The sequence below is a fragment of the Phalaenopsis equestris genome, unplaced genomic scaffold (assembly GCF_001263595.1).
Source record: "Phalaenopsis equestris unplaced genomic scaffold, ASM126359v1 Scaffold000428, whole genome shotgun sequence".
Classification (NCBI taxonomy): Eukaryota; Viridiplantae; Streptophyta; class Magnoliopsida; order Asparagales; family Orchidaceae; genus Phalaenopsis; species Phalaenopsis equestris.
The window spans coordinates 2,555,517-2,572,832 of record NW_018164869.1 but is presented as its reverse complement, the minus strand read 5'-3'; the positions used below and the strand labels follow the sequence as shown (position 1 = coordinate 2,572,832).

Genomic DNA, 17,316 nt, shown 5'->3' with positions numbered 1-17,316 from the left:
TTGTTTTGAAGTTGATTTGATGGTTAATTTGAATGGATTTTGCTGGATTTGGGTTTAGACCTAAATTAAACCCTTAAGGGTTAAATTTGGGTCTAACTTGAGCTAGCTTTGGGCTAAGCTCAAATTGATTGTTGTGTTTGGTCAAAAATGACCTTATAAAGGATTTTCAACAAAAATTGGATGCCAATTTGAGGTCTAAGGCATTCAATTGTTGAAATTTGGGGTGTTAGCCAATATTAGGGCTAATTTGGGGATTTTTGTCAAAGATGGTCAAATTGACCAAATTGGACCAAGGTATAGGTGGACAAAATGAAATTGGGAATATTTTGGATTTATTGGGATTTTTTAGGAATTTTTGGAATTTTTAGATTTTGGGTCTGGAGGGGCATCTTGGTAATTTGGTAATTTTTGGAAATTTTGACAAATTTGGATGTATTCAAGGTGTTTGGAATGAGTTTTGATCAATTTTGGGTATTTTGGCAAAATTTGGGAATTTTAGCCAAATTTGGGTATCAAGGGCAGTTAGGTAATTTGGAGGTGCCTCGGGGCGAAATATCAAGTTAGGCATTTCACATAGAATTGGATAGATATCCATTCTAAATGAACCAGGGATTAATATATTGTGAAGATATGGTGTATCCTAGTTCCAGGGTCGACCCTAAAGTCAAGTAATCCTATAGGGACTCTTCTTGAATTCTCTTATAATGATCTTACCTACTAAATGCTAGAGGTTAAGATCAATATGTGGAATTTCAAGCTGAGTAAAAAGAAGAGTTTTGAATTTCTAATGGTGGGGTACCTCTTCTAATTTTCTAAGACTAGTCAATAGGAAAGTCTTATGGCTAGACCTAGGCTACTAAAGAAGTTTTCTAGACCTCAACCAAAAGTGAGGTCAACAATTTCATAAATCATATGCATGATTCAAAATAAATGAATACTTGCAAGCAAAAATTTCATAAGCATATTCATAAAATTCATAACATGATAATATCATAGATATCATAAATGAAAACAAATTTGCATTCATAAAATTTATGCAGATATTCATCCAAAATATTTAAAAAATTATACTTGCAATAATGTTAAATATATAATCATATAGATCTACAGAAAGTTATTTTTCCTAAGTGACACAATTATTTCACCTAAAATGACGGAGCAGCCCTACGACAAGTTTCCTCGAGCTTTGTCGCCTAGTCTAAACAACCTGGATTTTGTGAACATCTTAGGATTTCATAAAATATTGACTCATTTTGTGATTTAGGTGGTTAGCTAACTTGGTCCAAAGTACTCGATGGTGATGGATTGGACTAAGAACGAGTACGTGGTGAGTCAACAGATCCGCACAATGGCATGCATCTTCGCCAAGAATGTTACTAGTGAGATTGTGGCTCCTAAATGGCTTCAAAAGTTATCAACAAAAAATCTGTTGAGGAGCACATGTAAGTGCATGATCTGAAATGAACGCATGTACTTGCAAGCGTGTAGACATAAGAGCACAGGGGAACACAGCTTAAAGGGTGCATGGCCTTAAAATGTCGAATGAAATTAATTGGTCAGTGAACTGGAGTCACTGAATGAAGTCAAGTCAATGAGCTAGTGGATCGATAGTCAAGATGTGAGCGAATACACTAAAGGAAGAAGTAGACTCACGAAAAGCTGAAGGCACCAACTTATGGGATATGATAAGTCATGCTAATGTAGGGCATAGAGATGTCATCTCCCAAAAGACAACAGATTCACATTGCTGGAGGTTGTAGCTTCTTGCGTCATCTAACTGACAGGCTTTAGCAAAAAAAGATGACTTTATAATATCTCTTTCAAATAGGTAGTTTTATGCAAAGCATAGCTTTTCAAAATCTTTCATAAATGTACTCCACATTAAAATAGCAGCTTAGAAAAGTCGTATCTTTAAACTTTAGCGAACAAAACTTTAGCAAAAACTCAAAAGAAAGCGGAGATTACAATGCACACGATCATTAAAATACTCTCCCCCTCATCCCTTTCTTTTTCATTAAAATAATCTCTCCCCATAATCCCTGAGTCCCAACAATAAGGTGGTTGGAGCTAAGACTTAGACTAGCGCTCAAACAATCATCCACACCCACCCAAAAACTGAAATATAAGGTCTGTTTTGCCAATGTTTGTCCCAAAAACAAATCTCTCCTAATAATTTAGATTTTATCATTAAGGATCTATATGACTACCAGATACTTATATGTGACCCAACAAAAAGCTTGAAATAGCTGCTAGCTGTTGGCATCAATTTTTTATGCAATGAATGCGGGGCACCTTTGCTGACTGAAACAGGATCGTACTGAGGGTTGTACGCGGCCCACCGTGACTCAAGGAGCCCTTAGGACCTTTAAGTGAATGCTTCAGGCACTATAATTGAGGTTTGCACCGTCATGACCACGCTCCGAGTCGATCATTGTAAAACCGGCGTCACTTTCAGTATCTGTTGCAAGGGGGAATGGAGGCAGCAGCGACAGAGAATGGCTATTCTGAGAGTCAGCAGCGAGAACAGGAAGCTAGAATTGGAAAACTGCAGTGAAAACATCAACGGGCTACTGTTCGGGGGCTGCTGGAAGCGATGTGAGGAGGATGTGGAATGAGATAGGGAAGTCACCACCGCAGGAGCGAGATATAGTCAAAGCACCACTCAAACCCTCAGATACAATCTTTAAAGGGAAAAACAGAGATGACAATAGTTGTCCCGATAGAAAATGCACAAAAACTGAGAATTCAAACTCCAATACACATATATATAGGTAAGTACTAGAAAGGAAGGATAAAAAAAGTGCTCAAAATTGGAAAGAAATTGGAAGAGGAGGCGCTCGGTCTAGCTCTACCCTGCACGTGTGACCCGGGTGCTGCATTTAGTTGTGGGAAATTCCGTGGCCCGATTCATCTAGAAGCGGAAGATGTTCCCGCATCACAGCATTAAACTAGCTCTTTATCCACAAGTAATAGATGCAATTTACATGAATTTGATCACACAGTTAAATAAATGGTACAAACTAAGAAACAAAGAAATGGAAAATGTACTGATCGTGAGCAAAAACCGATGATCTTAGCACAAGAAATTGAAAACACCCAAAATTTAAACATTGTGACTGAAGCAAAGGCCAGCGTATAACGTTTCATTCACCGATGATCTATGTAATTATCACGTTGAGGGGTATGAAGAAATCATTTAATAGATAGACCTCTTTGATTGCATGCCACATTTCTCTTGCAGAAAAAGCATCAGATTTCCCCGATATCACAAAGTGTGGACAGCTGGAGACATGAACATCTGCTGTTTCTTGTGCTGCTATTGCAAATGTCACTGGAGATTGCCCGTTTGAAGTTCTGCATTTTTATATAAGATTTTCTCACGGATAATAGAATAATGGTAAAACTAAAGCCATGAAAGTGATGATTTATTGAAACTATTTAAAAATTTATCTACAGCATTCCTCCTTCACAAGCACTACTACAACGAGTTAATAGAAGAATGGTGTGCCTATTTTTTTTACGGTATACCAATAAAAATTATCATATTAGTATTTCTTACAACAATCACAGTTCCTTGAACTTACTTGTGATGCAGGAGGACCCCATGTACCCCATCTTTCGCACTGGAGTGTAAGAAAAAATGTAAATAAGTCTGAATTTACAATTTGAAGGATGATTGTATAGTTAAAATTACAGTATCACAATTACATATTGCAGAAAACTCCCATACCAACTTAATTAAGATAACGGTTTAGCTTTTTAAATCTATTATATCAGGTTCTTACATCATTTTGGAATTACAGTGATACCCAGCAAACTCGGAGTTGCCACCTACAGAATTCTGGTTAAATATTGATACATGAGTGATCCATCTTTCCTTAAACATAATGCAACTAAAATAATACAGAGAGCAAAACAACAACAATAATCAGCACATAAAATGATTAAATACCAAAGGGACAAAGCCAATAATGACAACAGAGAAAAATTTTCAGCATCTGAACTTACAGCCCATGTAAAAAGCAAAGTAACTTTGGCGGCAGATTTTCCCATATTGTTGAGCTGAAAAATTCAGAAATTGCCACATGAGAAATATCCATCATATATTTAGTATAGCATAAAGGCACTTAAGAAGCTACCGTGAATGTAAATGCTGCCACAGGAAGGCTACTTTGTTGATAATTGTGAGGAATAAAGGGCGAAATCTGACGGCAGGTTAATTTTAGGTTTGGGTCAGGTTCACCTGCAATATACAGGAACGTGATGCACAAATTCATCATTAAGACCATGGGCACCATAGAATAAGCAGTAAAAATTTCCTTATTCATAGACATCACCATCATAAATTGTCCAAGACCTCGGGTACAAAGCATGATAGGTAGATTTCTGCCCGTTGAGATTCCAATCCCAAGATTCAATTCCTGAGAGTGAACTTGATCTGTATGACAACAGCTTAAGATACAGACAAACCAGCGCAGAACAAAAAAAACACCAAGTTAAATATACAAGACTGTGATTATAAAGCAATTATTTATATTGTCCTATTTGGTTAGTTCACTTACTTGAGTGTGTCTGGGTCACCTGGGGACAAAACAGTGGAGTATGCATTTCCATCTTGGCGTGAAATGAATACCTATTGAATTTCACCAGCAATACATAAATATCAGTTTGTAAGAGAAGTTTATCTGAAAGAACCATTAAAATTAAGATATATCAGTTTATTCTAATTAGCTAATCTGCAAGCAAGTGCATGTAGACAAAAACGAAATTTGTTGGGGAGCATGTAGACAAAAACCAAATTTGTTGGGGAGAAAAAATTTACAATACAAGAGGCTCAACCCAAAAGAGACCTGAAAATGCCAGTTAGAACGGCAATGAGTATGTTTCCTCAGGTTCCTTGAAGGCTCTGTTAGGTTTTGGAGTTTTTCTTCTCCCCCCTTATTTGAAGCCCCAACCCTCTTCTTCTTTTGGTCTTCTTGGTTGTTTCGGGCTTCTGCCCCTTTGTGTGATATGGATCCTTCTTCTTTCCCTCCCCTCCCTTCTTCTAAAGATGTTTCTATCCTCGGACCTCGGCCTTCCCTAACTGGAAAGGGCTGATCTCTTCTCATACTCCTGATCCTACGAACTTTAACATGTCTTTTACTGATGAGAAAGTCCCATTCTCACACGAAGAAATGGAAGATTGTTCAAGACAGTGACATCTTGTGTTTGTTGGGTATGCATTAGGCAAGTGGCCATATTACAGTAATCTTTTGCAAGCTATTCAAAGAATCTGGAAATTGAAAGGTATTGTGGAGCTTATCTCTCTAAATGAGGGTTTCTTTTTGTTTAAGTTCAACAGTTTGGAGGACAAAAATATGCTCCTTTCGGGTGGACCTTTTTCATTAATGGAAATTGTTTTTTTTTAATCTTCGATTTATAAACCCACTAAAGAAGACTTCTGTGAGGTTCCTATATGGGTGAAATTCCCTAATCTCCCCATTTGTTGATGGTTGAAGAAGGGCATCTCTAAAATTGTGAGTAGAATTGGTATTTCACTTGTTGTAGATCCACTTATTATCAGAGGCTCACGCCTCATATTTGCTAGAGTTAACATTCAAATTAATGTTAATTCAATCCTTCATGATGCTATTATCATCAATGTTAATAGGAAAGATTTAATTCAAGATTTTCTTTATGAATGAAAGCCTGAGGCATGTAAAATTTGTTCTTACTTTGCTCATGATGTATCTTCTTGCCCTAAATCACCCAATCATAAATCACTATCTGTTTCCCTCTGCATGGAAGAAAACGCAGTAGGAATAGAGTTGGTTCTAAACTGAAAAGAAGTACTGGCCGGTTTGTTGCTCCTCCAGTTGTTGCTCCAATTGCTGAAGAAGCTCATCCTCCTTCTTCCCCTATTATGCCTCCTAATTTAAACAAGCCGATACAAACCCCTTTATTCAGTGGTGAATCTTCTTCTGGTTCACCTTATGTTGAATAGAGAAAAATCTAATATGAATGCTCCTTATTCTTTACCACAAGTCTAGGAAAACACTGAGCTTACTTCTTTGTTATTATAAAATATTGTGTTAATTTTTCAATTAACAAGTCTACAAATAATCCTAGCTCTGTTTTGCCTTTATCTTCTAAAGTTAAGAAGGGTAGACATATTTTTCCTAAATATTATGGCTTGGATGTTAGAGGAATTTCTACTGATCTCAAAACTACTGATTGCACATATTTTGTTAAATAGTACAATCTTCAACTCATTTGTCTTTTGGAAACTAATCTTCCCCCTTCTTCATTGCTAGACCCTCATTTGTGTGGTCAGCTTAAGATTTGTCCTAATGGATCAAGTTCTAACAATTTTCTTATGGCGGATAGAGGGTGTATTTGGGTGCAATGGAATTCCTCTAATATTATCTTTACTACCCTAGATATTCAGGCTCAATATATCAATGGTAGTATTGTTTTTTCTTCTTCTGTCAGTTATTTGGTGACTTTCATTTATGCTGAAAAATAATCCTATTAAAAGAAAAGAATTATGGCACCTAGTTATTGCTTTATCTGAGAATATTCAAGTTCCATGGATTATATTGGGTGCTTTTAATTGTATAAAAAATTCTAAGGAAGCTTTGGGTGCCATCTCTCTTTTACCCGGTAAACTTGTTGATTTTAATAATTGCATTTACATTACAGGTCTCTTTGATATTTCTAACACTAGATTATCCTACAATTGGTTCAATCAACCGGTTGATTTCCCTATCAAAAGCTTGTTAGAATGAGTTCTTTGTAATGTGTGTTTGATGGTTGTCATTCCTTCAACTTTCTATAAACTCTTAGAGCATTTTTACTTTAAATCACTCCCCTTATATTCTTCATTTTGGTAACTTTCAGAAAGCAACTTGCAGTTTTATAAAAATTACTGGAAATTTCATCTAGATTTTTTTTCACAAGTTGAATCTACCTAGAGGAATTTTACTAAAGAGATCCCATATTCTCCTCAAAGCTGTTAAAATTGCTATTAAAAATAGGTATGGTGTTCTTCCAATCATCTTTCAAGAACTATTATTGATCTTCAAGATTCTCAATGTAAGATTATGTCTCTTCTTGAGACAAATGCTTTACACAAAAATTTAAAATTTTAGTCATTCTTCTAATCAAGCCCACTTTCAACTACTTCAAAATGAGAATACAAATGTCTAAAGCAACGGTCTAAATGCGCTTGGATCTCCAAAGGAGAAGATGAAGTCAAGTTTCTTTATCAACATGCCAATATTAGAAAAAACAGAAACTTCATTAAAGAAATACATAAACAGATTCTTGTGTTAGTTTGTATAATGATATTATTAATGAAGTTCTTTCTTACTTCTCTGGTCTCCTTACAATTCTAACTGTTATTACTAGTATTCTTATGTCGAGGTACCTGTTTATAATACTTTAAATGAGAATGTTTTAGATTGGCTTATAGAAGAATTTTCTGATGGTAACATTAAGCAAGTTTCTTCTCCATTGGTTCTAAAGGGTTTGATGGTTTTATAACAGATTTTTTTAAAAACACCCTCGGGTTCTGACTGTATTTCTGTTGTTAAACACTTTTTTCAATCTTCAAAGCTTCCTATTAGGTTGAATCATACAACCATTACCCTTATCCCTAAACATTCTAATGCCAAGTCATTTAAAGATTATAGGTCAAGCTCTTTATGCAATATCTTGTATAAGATGCTAGCTAACTGATTGTTGATAATCTTAAGTCTTTGCTTCCCTCCATCATACATCCAACACATTCTGCTTTTTATTAAGGGTCGGGACATCGTTGATAACATAATCTTGTCAAATGAGTTCTTTAATGGATTTAATTCTTCCTTCTCTACTAAATATTTTTGTGCTAAATTTGACAATAAAAAAGATTTTGATAATTTCAATAGACAATTCATTTTGGATAGATTGGTTAAATTGGGGTTTCCACCCCATTTCATAAATTGGATGAATGCTTGTAACTTATGATATTCGTTTTCATGTTATTGTAAATGGGGATTAACAGGTTAGTTTCACTCCTACAAAATATTCTTTATTGTGAACTCATAGAAAATCATAGTTTGTTCTAGTAAATTAAGTAGTCGTATGATTTGTGGAATTGCTCATACGGCCTATCCTGGCAATGAATTTAAACCTCCTAAAAATCCGTCAGTGACATTTAAATTTTTAATCACTTTAAAGCCAATGACTTTCAACTGCTTAGTGATAATCGACAATTGAAGACAACTCGAGCCTTTAGCTACTTTATTATAGCTTCCTATTTTGTGCTTGAGCATAAAATGGAATGAAGGTAAGAACTCTACCGAGGAGGCATATTTACCAATTTGCTTGCTCTAACTATTCATGAACCTTAATGTTTCATAATCATGGTGAATTCATTTGCCAACAGATTATGATTCCAATGTTTGAGAGCTCTCACAATAGCATAAAACTCCATGTCATATATAGGGTATTTTTTTCTAAAATCGCTCAAATTTTCACTGAAAAAAGCAAAAGAGTGTAACTCCGAGACTCAGCATAGCTCCAATCCCCACTTTAGAAGTATCACACTCCACCTCAAACATCGGATTAAAATCTAGAAGGGCAAGGATCAAGGACTAAATAATTTTTCTTCAAAGCTTGAAAGTTGGTTTGAGCGCCATCTGACAAAATGAATCTAATCAACTTAAAAAGCTTCATTAAGGGCACATAGAGCTAAAATTTATAATAAGCCTCCTGTAACAAGATATCAATCCATGAACTATCCCACCTGAGTAAATGATTGCAAGCTAAGCTGGTCCACAATAGCCTCAACTGTCAATGAATCCATCTCAAAGCCGATAAATGAAACAATGTACCCCAAGAAGCCCGTTTGTGGTGTAAGAAAGTGACACTTATTTGAGTAACCATACAACTACTCTATCTGAAAAACTCCAAAAACCTATTGCAAATGCTCTTACTTGAATGGTTGTATAACAGAATGTCATCGTAGTACACAACCACGAATTTTTTTATGAAGACTCAAAAAACCTGGTTCATTCATTGCATGAAAATGCTCATTGCATGAAAATGCTCATTGCATTACACATACTAAAGTGAATGACTATCAACTCATACAACCCATTTCGTAGCTTGAAGGTTATTTTCCATTCATCTGTTAATCTCACTTTGATCTAGTGATAACCATTGCAAAAATCAATTTTGAAAAGGACACTAACTCCATGTAACTGATCTAGCAAATCATTCAACAGTGGAATAAGAAATCAATACTTGATGATGATTTTGCTCACACGCCTGCTATCAAAACACATACGCCAAGAATCATCCTTTTTTGGTACAATCAGAGTTGGAATTGCACATGGACTAGTACCTCACAGACAAAACATCTTAAATTACATTTGCAACTCCTCGTACTCAACTGATCACATCGATAGGCAAGGCGGTTTGAAAAAATAGACCTTAGAATAAAATATATGGTATGGCAGATCTCCCTCGGTAATGATAACAGAGGAAATGGATTGTTAGCCTTGACATCTTGAAACTCTCTCAGTATGTCTAGTATCGACTCCTCAAACACACAGTCTTCTAGAACCACAAATGCCAATACTATTGGTGCTTCTCTTAAAGCCTACAAAAGGGTAGTTTGTGACACTATAATCTCTGACTCTATATGAACACTCAATACCTTGGACTTCTTCCAAGATAAGAGTATGATGTGTTTACCATTCGTGATGAAAAATGTGTTCTTATGGCTATCACGATGTGTGCAACAGTTGTAATGCCACGGAAGGCCCAATAGAATGTGGCAAACACTTTTAGGTACCATGTTAAACTACACCTGCTCTTGAAACTTATCTCCAATAGAGAACTCTATGAGAAATCCGTTAACAGTGATCTCATTCCTTCAAACAAGACAGAATAAATCTGGGTGTGCTTCTATATGAAAAGGCTCGACTTGTCTACCATTTTGATAATAATCAAGTTCTCACAACTTCCTCCGTTTATAACAAGACCGTGCATCTATCCCTTCATGGTGCAACATATATGAAAAATGCGGCAGAGTCACCATTTCTCTCTCGTGGGCTCAGTCTGAAGAATATGTTAAATCACTAGCATCTCTCTCTTATTGCTAAGAAGCTAATACTTCTCTCTAACATCCACATTTTCTCATGTCCCCAATGTCACTGTATATTTCTTCCAATGCACCTTGTTCAATGAAAAAGACCACTCTCTCATTAGAGCAATCAAATATTACATGCCTAAAGTCATGACACTTAAAGCACTTCTTGGCCGAGAATGACTTGAGAGTGTTAGTGTCCCAACCTTTTGTCCAACCTGGTCTAATTTCTCCTAGTGAGAGGGCAAATTGGGTGCTCTAGTGAGCGTGCTCTTTTTGTCTTATCATACCCTGGGTGAAGATATTGTTTCTTCGCCTTTAAAACTCACATCAAGGAAGAGCCAATATTGATGCAACTACACCATATTACCAATAGTTGGCTTCAATCCTATAATGTACCTCGCCATTGTGTATTCTTTTGGTTCCACTAACTCAAATTTCAATACGAGTTGATCAAATTTAGTCATGTAATCCTCCACAAAAGAATCCCTCTGTACAGGTTGTGGAGTTTAAAAATATATCCCATCAATAATGCAGAAGAATATATGTGTTGTATTATCTTTTCATATTGGGCTACGTGGCGATCTTATTATTCCCTTCTAGTTGTCAAAAATATTTCAGATTCTCTCATCACAACGAAGTGTGCATCCTGAGTTTAATGACTGCAAATTTGACTCTCTTATATTGAAAAAAATCGTTGTAGTTAAAAATTTGTTCTACTATTTGGAGTCACTTAATGAATTTATCTGCATTCAAGCGTTCATCAAAATTTGGCAAATTGATTTTCATCCCAAAATTTTCCTCTGATATTGAATGCCGACTCATTGGGGCATTGGTTTTTCATTACTGGAAACTTCCTAATGAAAGATATTACCTTCCTCCTCTCGATCCAATGAGTCACTATAACAGCTATAGGTGGCATCTTTGAGTTTTCTCATTTCAAATGTGGCAAACATTTATTATAGTTGAAGGACTTCTTTTTACATCTCTTCCATGGTAAACTTTGAACACCTTTCTGTGTTCATTCTTTACAACATGGTGTCTCTTTCTCTCACTTAGGGTTTCGGCCACAATAGAAAGGCAATTTTAGGTGGTGAAATGTGAGAGGGTGAGGGTAGATGAATTAGGTAATGTAGATTTAGATTAAGGAGTCCTGAAAATAATTCCCTAAAGATTTAAGATTTGTCAAACTCTAATACCAAATGAAACCATTCTAGGTTTTTAAAAAGGTGTGAGAATCGAATCGAACGGGGAGTTGTTGTCGAATAGCTACAAAAGATAATATACAAAGGTGTAGAGGTAGGAAGGAAAAGCAAAAGAGTTCAACTGCTGCCCAAGGGGAAGACAGCGGATAACACAATAAACGAAGAAACCAGTGAGATAGAAAAGTCAATTGATCCACCACTTAGTCCTAAACAAACTTGTACACCACTTTTATAAAAAAAATGATACAATAGTCATAGGGCAAAAATTAGATAAAACAATCGCTCTAATGCATAAACCAAAACAATCTCTTAAATGTATGAAATAAAAAGGTAAGTGTCCAATAAGTTCTAAAACAACATGCTTACATTAAACCCTAATTATAAATTGAAATAAGGCAAATTTGACCCACATGGCCTAACGCAACCTAATAGAGAGGAAATCTCCCGCTACAAGACGGGACACTCGCAACAAAAAGTATTATTACATGTTCATGCTTAACAATGAAAATAACAATAAAAGTAATGTACTGATATAGCACAAAAGATGAAATCATGTTAATTTTTTATAGAAGGATATTATTTGAATCATGGCAAAGCAGCCACAGCAAAAACTTCAAAGCGCTATGAACTGAACTTACAGAAAATTGATTTGCTAAGACGGGTTTAGCTTCACAAACTCCAGGAAACAATTGCCAGCGTTGAAAATCACCTTTGTAGCTTCTTCCTATACTACCTGCACTGAGAGTTGAAGCTTAAAAGTAAAAGAACAGATAAAAAAAAATCAAGAACTATGATAACATTAGTGCTTTCCAAAAAAGTAACTAGAAATTCATCATCTTAATTAGCCTCATCACAAAAATATGGCCTTGATGAGTCTTCATTTTCGAATTAGTGTTAAAACTATTTTGACCAAATAATTTTGAGGAACTTCTATCCAAATAATCTTAGAAATGATTTTTTTTTCATTATCTGCTAATCTAGTCTGCTCATTTTCGATCCGTCCGCATACACATCCAGACAATCTATGTCTAGAAAATAGGCTCAGTGTTATCCAAAAAAAATGACAGATCTTAAATTTATATTCGCTATCATTTAAAACTTGACATTAGAAAATAGTAGCATTTAAAAAAGACAGCCAGTATATGATGAATGTTCTTCATAAGCTTAACCATCAATGATATATAAACTATTGGCGGTCTTTTTCTGAAAAACAACCAGCCTTAAGGGGCATAATTCACGTGCTCCTCTCTCAAAGTTAATAATAGCACGGAAAAACTACCTGCAAATACAGGAAAAGCCAACAACTGGAGGGATTCAGAACAGTAAGAATGTCTGGATAACTCCGTTCATCGAAAAAAAACCAATTACCCCAATAATTCTTGAGAATTGATATGGTGAAGAGTTCCAACTATTGAAAGTGATGCATCCAAGCTAAATAAGAAAAAAAAAAATGTGAAAGGTGAATCGAAGCCTACCCAATTCCTCCTAGAGGAACACCATGACAAGATGAAGCAATGCGTTTTTTTAAAGGATCAATAATTGAGGCCTACATGAAATTCATAGACAATGGAATAAGGAAAACGAATATGAATATACCAATTAAATTACCAAAATCTTCTCTAAACTATCTAATAGTTATTTAACACTGAAATAGTTTAGCATCAAGAAGAGAAATACTGCACCTTTCCTTTAGCAGTTTCTTCTATAACATGCCGCCCAAGCCGAAAGCCTAAATGAGCCTGTGGTGAATTGAAATGATAGATTAAATGAGAAAAAAAAAAACTCAATGTAAAGAGAAATTTATGATTACTTAAATTTAAATATAAATTAGCCAAAATCTAACATAAGATTTCATTAAAAAAATGTGAACACCAGCAACCACTTTGAATGTATTTTAATTTTTATCACCACGCATCCCAAGGTAAGGACCAAAGTTTTCCTAAAAGAGAAAAAAAAGATCTTAGCTGCCTGGAATAAATATATTTCAAATGGTACCATTTGCAGTATTTCTCTGACAGTTAGATGGAACTCCGATGGATCTCGCTCATTGTGTCTTAAATTTCGTTGCCATGTTAGCAAAGCTGGTTGCCCAGGGTCCACTTTAACCTGTAGAAATATGTAAATATAGCTGTCTATAGATGTCTAAGTGAAGCTTCTTCACAAACTCGTTTAGTAGAGCGAATTGAAAATAATAATCTGAAATTGCTTCACGCCTTCATGAGGCTGTTGAACGTAATTACATGGTTCCAGGCAAGAAGTAGCAACTCAAGAACAGCATGGAAATACTATAAAGCTTATATTTGTCGTGACAGTGTTGTATATTCATGTAAGGTAAGGATGATAAGAACAAGGAAAGAGAATGCCAAAAGGAAAAGGGAACCTGTACTAGGTTAAGTGCGAGAAAAGTAAAATGCATTCTAAAATTGGACTAGAAAAAGTTATGCAGCAAAATAATACCCCAACGGGTGTACATAAAGCAGCATCATTAAACATTTGGTATTGAAATTTTTTTATTAAATTATATAACATTATTTTAATTAACCGTTCCAGAAGTGACAGCATGGACTCTTAACTACATAATAATTTAATGTTACCTTAATAGATATCATAATCTAGTCACTTATGAAGTTGCCATGTTGATAATTATTTCATGTTCAAAGTGCTAGTAGGGCTGTAAATGAAACAATGTAATCGATGAATAACTTGAATAGGACTCGATTAAAACTCCATCAAGTTTGTTTAAATTAGTAAATAAACAAGTATGATCATTGTTTTAAAAACTTGAAGATTAAATGAACAAAAAATAAAAATGTTTCAGCTTCTTTATTTATATTCAAGAATAAACTTGTTTGTTGTTCAATAATTTATTAAATTATCTATAATTAAATGAAATATTATTAAACTAAATTTTGGTTAACTATAAGACATTTAATTATATATTTAGTCATAAAAAATAATAATTTAATATCAATATGCAAATTAATCTAATATAATTCCTTAATATTTATTTACTTCAATGAACTAGTTCCTTAACACTTATTTATATTATTTAAATGTAAGAAACTTATTTACAACTTATATATTATTTATTTAATTGGTGAAAAATACGTGAATATTAATTCAAAATATCTTCGACTGTTTATTTGTTTAGATTTATAAAAAATATTTATTAATAACGTTATATAAAAGGATATCACAATCCTCCCCGAAAGCTTGAAACTTTTAAGACGAAAATAAATTGTTGGATGATAAGTTCGAATTTAATTACTATTTCTAAATCCAATGATAATGAGAGAGTTAATGAACTACAAGATTTAAAGCAAACAATTTTTTAAAATTTATTCTACTCCGGAGTTGCCTTGTCTATGGTATGCATTCTCTCTTCTATTACTCATTTTAACCTAAATTATAATAACAAAAGGAATTTTTAAAAACTGTTGAATTATTACCTTTAAATCACAGTAGCTAAATGAAAAGAAATTAATATACATATTGATCTTTTCAAGTCATACAAAAATAATCATATAACAATATGAACAAACAAATTATTGAAATTTATATTTATCATTGTCATCTAAAATTTTTAAATGCATAAGTTTTTTAGTAATAATTTTGCTTTACCTTTTAAATTTAAACTTATAGATTATAATGATCTTTATATTTCTTAACTTATACATCCGTTTCAAAAGCACCGTCTAAATATAATCTATCACACCCCCAACTAATATTTACCACGTCAGCACAAGGGATGTGTTAATTCCACTATTATTTGAAATGAGAAGTAAAAAAACTAAGCTAGAATGTTATAAAAAATACTAAATAATACTAATGAGTCAGAAAAATTTAAGAACTCAATTAACTGTAATCTTTTGAATATTGTAATTTATAGGTACAAAAGAATTTTAATTGTGCATGTCTTACATATAAAGTTGAATATGATATGTAGGATTGAGTATTTGACAAGATGAGGATAAAGCTTAAGGAGAAGTTTGTTTGATGTAGGTAATTATCTTTATGAGATTAAGTATTATTTCATGGTCTTGAATATTATAGGTTTAATTGATACATTTTGAATTCAAATTCGTTCTATTCATAATTTCTATTGATTGGCTCTATATTATGCTCGATCTATCATATTGTAAGAATGAAAGATTCATCGGTATTAAGACTTACAGCATGAGGCACACAGTTTCTACAATATGATATATATTAATTAATAGACAAAAATCATATCATATAAGGTGATAATGTAAGTTAGAACGAATGCAAATGAAAACACTTTATATGCATGCTTACGTACATGTTAAAATGAAGGAGTTTGGTTCGTTATGATAATGGTTGGTGACACCAATACACCCGCATGTGTGGATAGTTTATCTGTTATTTCAAGCAATAATTAAATTAAAAACACGACCCACTATGTCAATTAAGGATTTATCATTTAGAGATGAGTGGGAACATTTTCACTTCATATAATAGTGACTTGCTCTACACCCTATTGTGTCGATAGTTATATATCAGCCATGAATGTATAAGGTTATGTTTATACAATGTTATTGAGACAGAAGTATAAATTAAAAAATATATAAATAACACTGAATGATACAAATTTAAATTTTGAAAAGCAAAGCAAAAAATTGATACTCCAAAAACTTAAGCATTTGAAAATTTTAGATGACATTCATTATCATAAATTTTATTAATATGTTCACATTATCATATGATTATTTTGTATAACCTAATAGGAAAGATTAGTATACATATCAATTTTTTTTCACTTAGCTTATATGTTTCAAAAGTGTAATTATTCCACTAGATTTTTTAAAACTCATTATGTTATTATAGTTCAACTAAAATGAGTGATAGAAGAAAAAAAGTTCTATGTGGCTTATTCTTATTTTTATTTTTTTATTTTAAATAGAGTTGTTCGTTCGCTATTTCATTATTGTTGGATTTAGATATAGCAATTATATTTGAAATCATGGTCGATTGTTTATTCCCACCATGGAAATTCCAAAATCCTTGGCCAGGTCGTAACGAAAAGTCATATATTTATTCAAATTTTTAACTTATTTATTAACTCATTAAAATACTCATCTAATTAAACAAACAAACAAGACACAATTATTAAAAAAAATAAACAAATCAAGTATGAACATACATGTAAAAGCTCGACTTGAGCTCAAGTCGAACATGAACAACAAATAATATGACTAAGTTGTCCAAGTTGCAACATAATCTACTAAACTCAGCTCAATTACAACCCAAACTGTCAATATTAGCTTTGTTCCCATTTTTTTAAGAGAAGATTAGAGATCACAACAAATTTGTTGTCAAGAGCGAGATAAGGCCTGATTTACAAAACATGACAATTTGTGTGGCAAGCTGACCACGAGGCCACAAGTCTTTAGTATTTTAATTGATTAGTTTGGTTATAAAATTTCAACATAATTGGCAAAAATTAGAGATCATTGGTTGAGTATTTTATTCCAACATTCATGTATTATTTATACAATTTAGGAAAGCTTCTAATTGTTAAAATGCAAAATTAGGGAATAATAAATATAGAATGATTATAAGGGTCACTTGAGGACAAATAACATTTTAAGTTTGAGGGATTTTGATATACCAAAAATATAGTGTTTTTATCTACATTTTTATATCCATTTTTGAGATATTGCACTTTAATGGAATGTATTTTTGTGTTTTTCTTGCAGATACAAGTAAAAATGAAAAAAATACTTAAATGAGTGAAAAATGATCAAATTTGGAGCAAAAAAGTGAAAAATTGTGCAAAAGAGTTTTGGCGTCTAAGCGGCAGATCCATCGCTTAAGCGTCATTTAAACAAAGAAGGTTGCGCCTAAGCGTCGAGACCTCGCGCTTAAGCGCCAGTGGCAGTTACTAGACGAGTAAAATTGATTTTCACGAATTTCGAAGAGGTTTTTGAGGCACCCATTGGTTTAATAGGTGGTTGTAACCACCATGGACGAAAA

General features: G+C 33.5%; 1 protein-coding gene across 1 annotated transcript in view; it reads right to left on the bottom strand.

Annotated features, from left to right (window-relative positions):
* The window catches only part of LOC110027580 (non-lysosomal glucosylceramidase-like), a 69,750-nt gene that overhangs the window by 40,272 nt on the left and 12,162 nt on the right, over nt 1–17,316 (bottom strand). Inside the window, 11 exon segments of the mRNA XM_020729069.1 lie at nt 3,210–3,354; nt 3,585–3,623; nt 3,786–3,841; nt 4,009–4,062; nt 4,140–4,243; nt 4,338–4,438; nt 4,563–4,633; nt 11,961–12,060; nt 12,798–12,868; nt 13,005–13,061; nt 13,318–13,428. Of these exon segments, the coding sequence (XP_020584728.1) occupies nt 3,210–3,354; nt 3,585–3,623; nt 3,786–3,841; nt 4,009–4,062; nt 4,140–4,243; nt 4,338–4,438; nt 4,563–4,633; nt 11,961–12,060; nt 12,798–12,868; nt 13,005–13,061; nt 13,318–13,428 (909 nt within the window).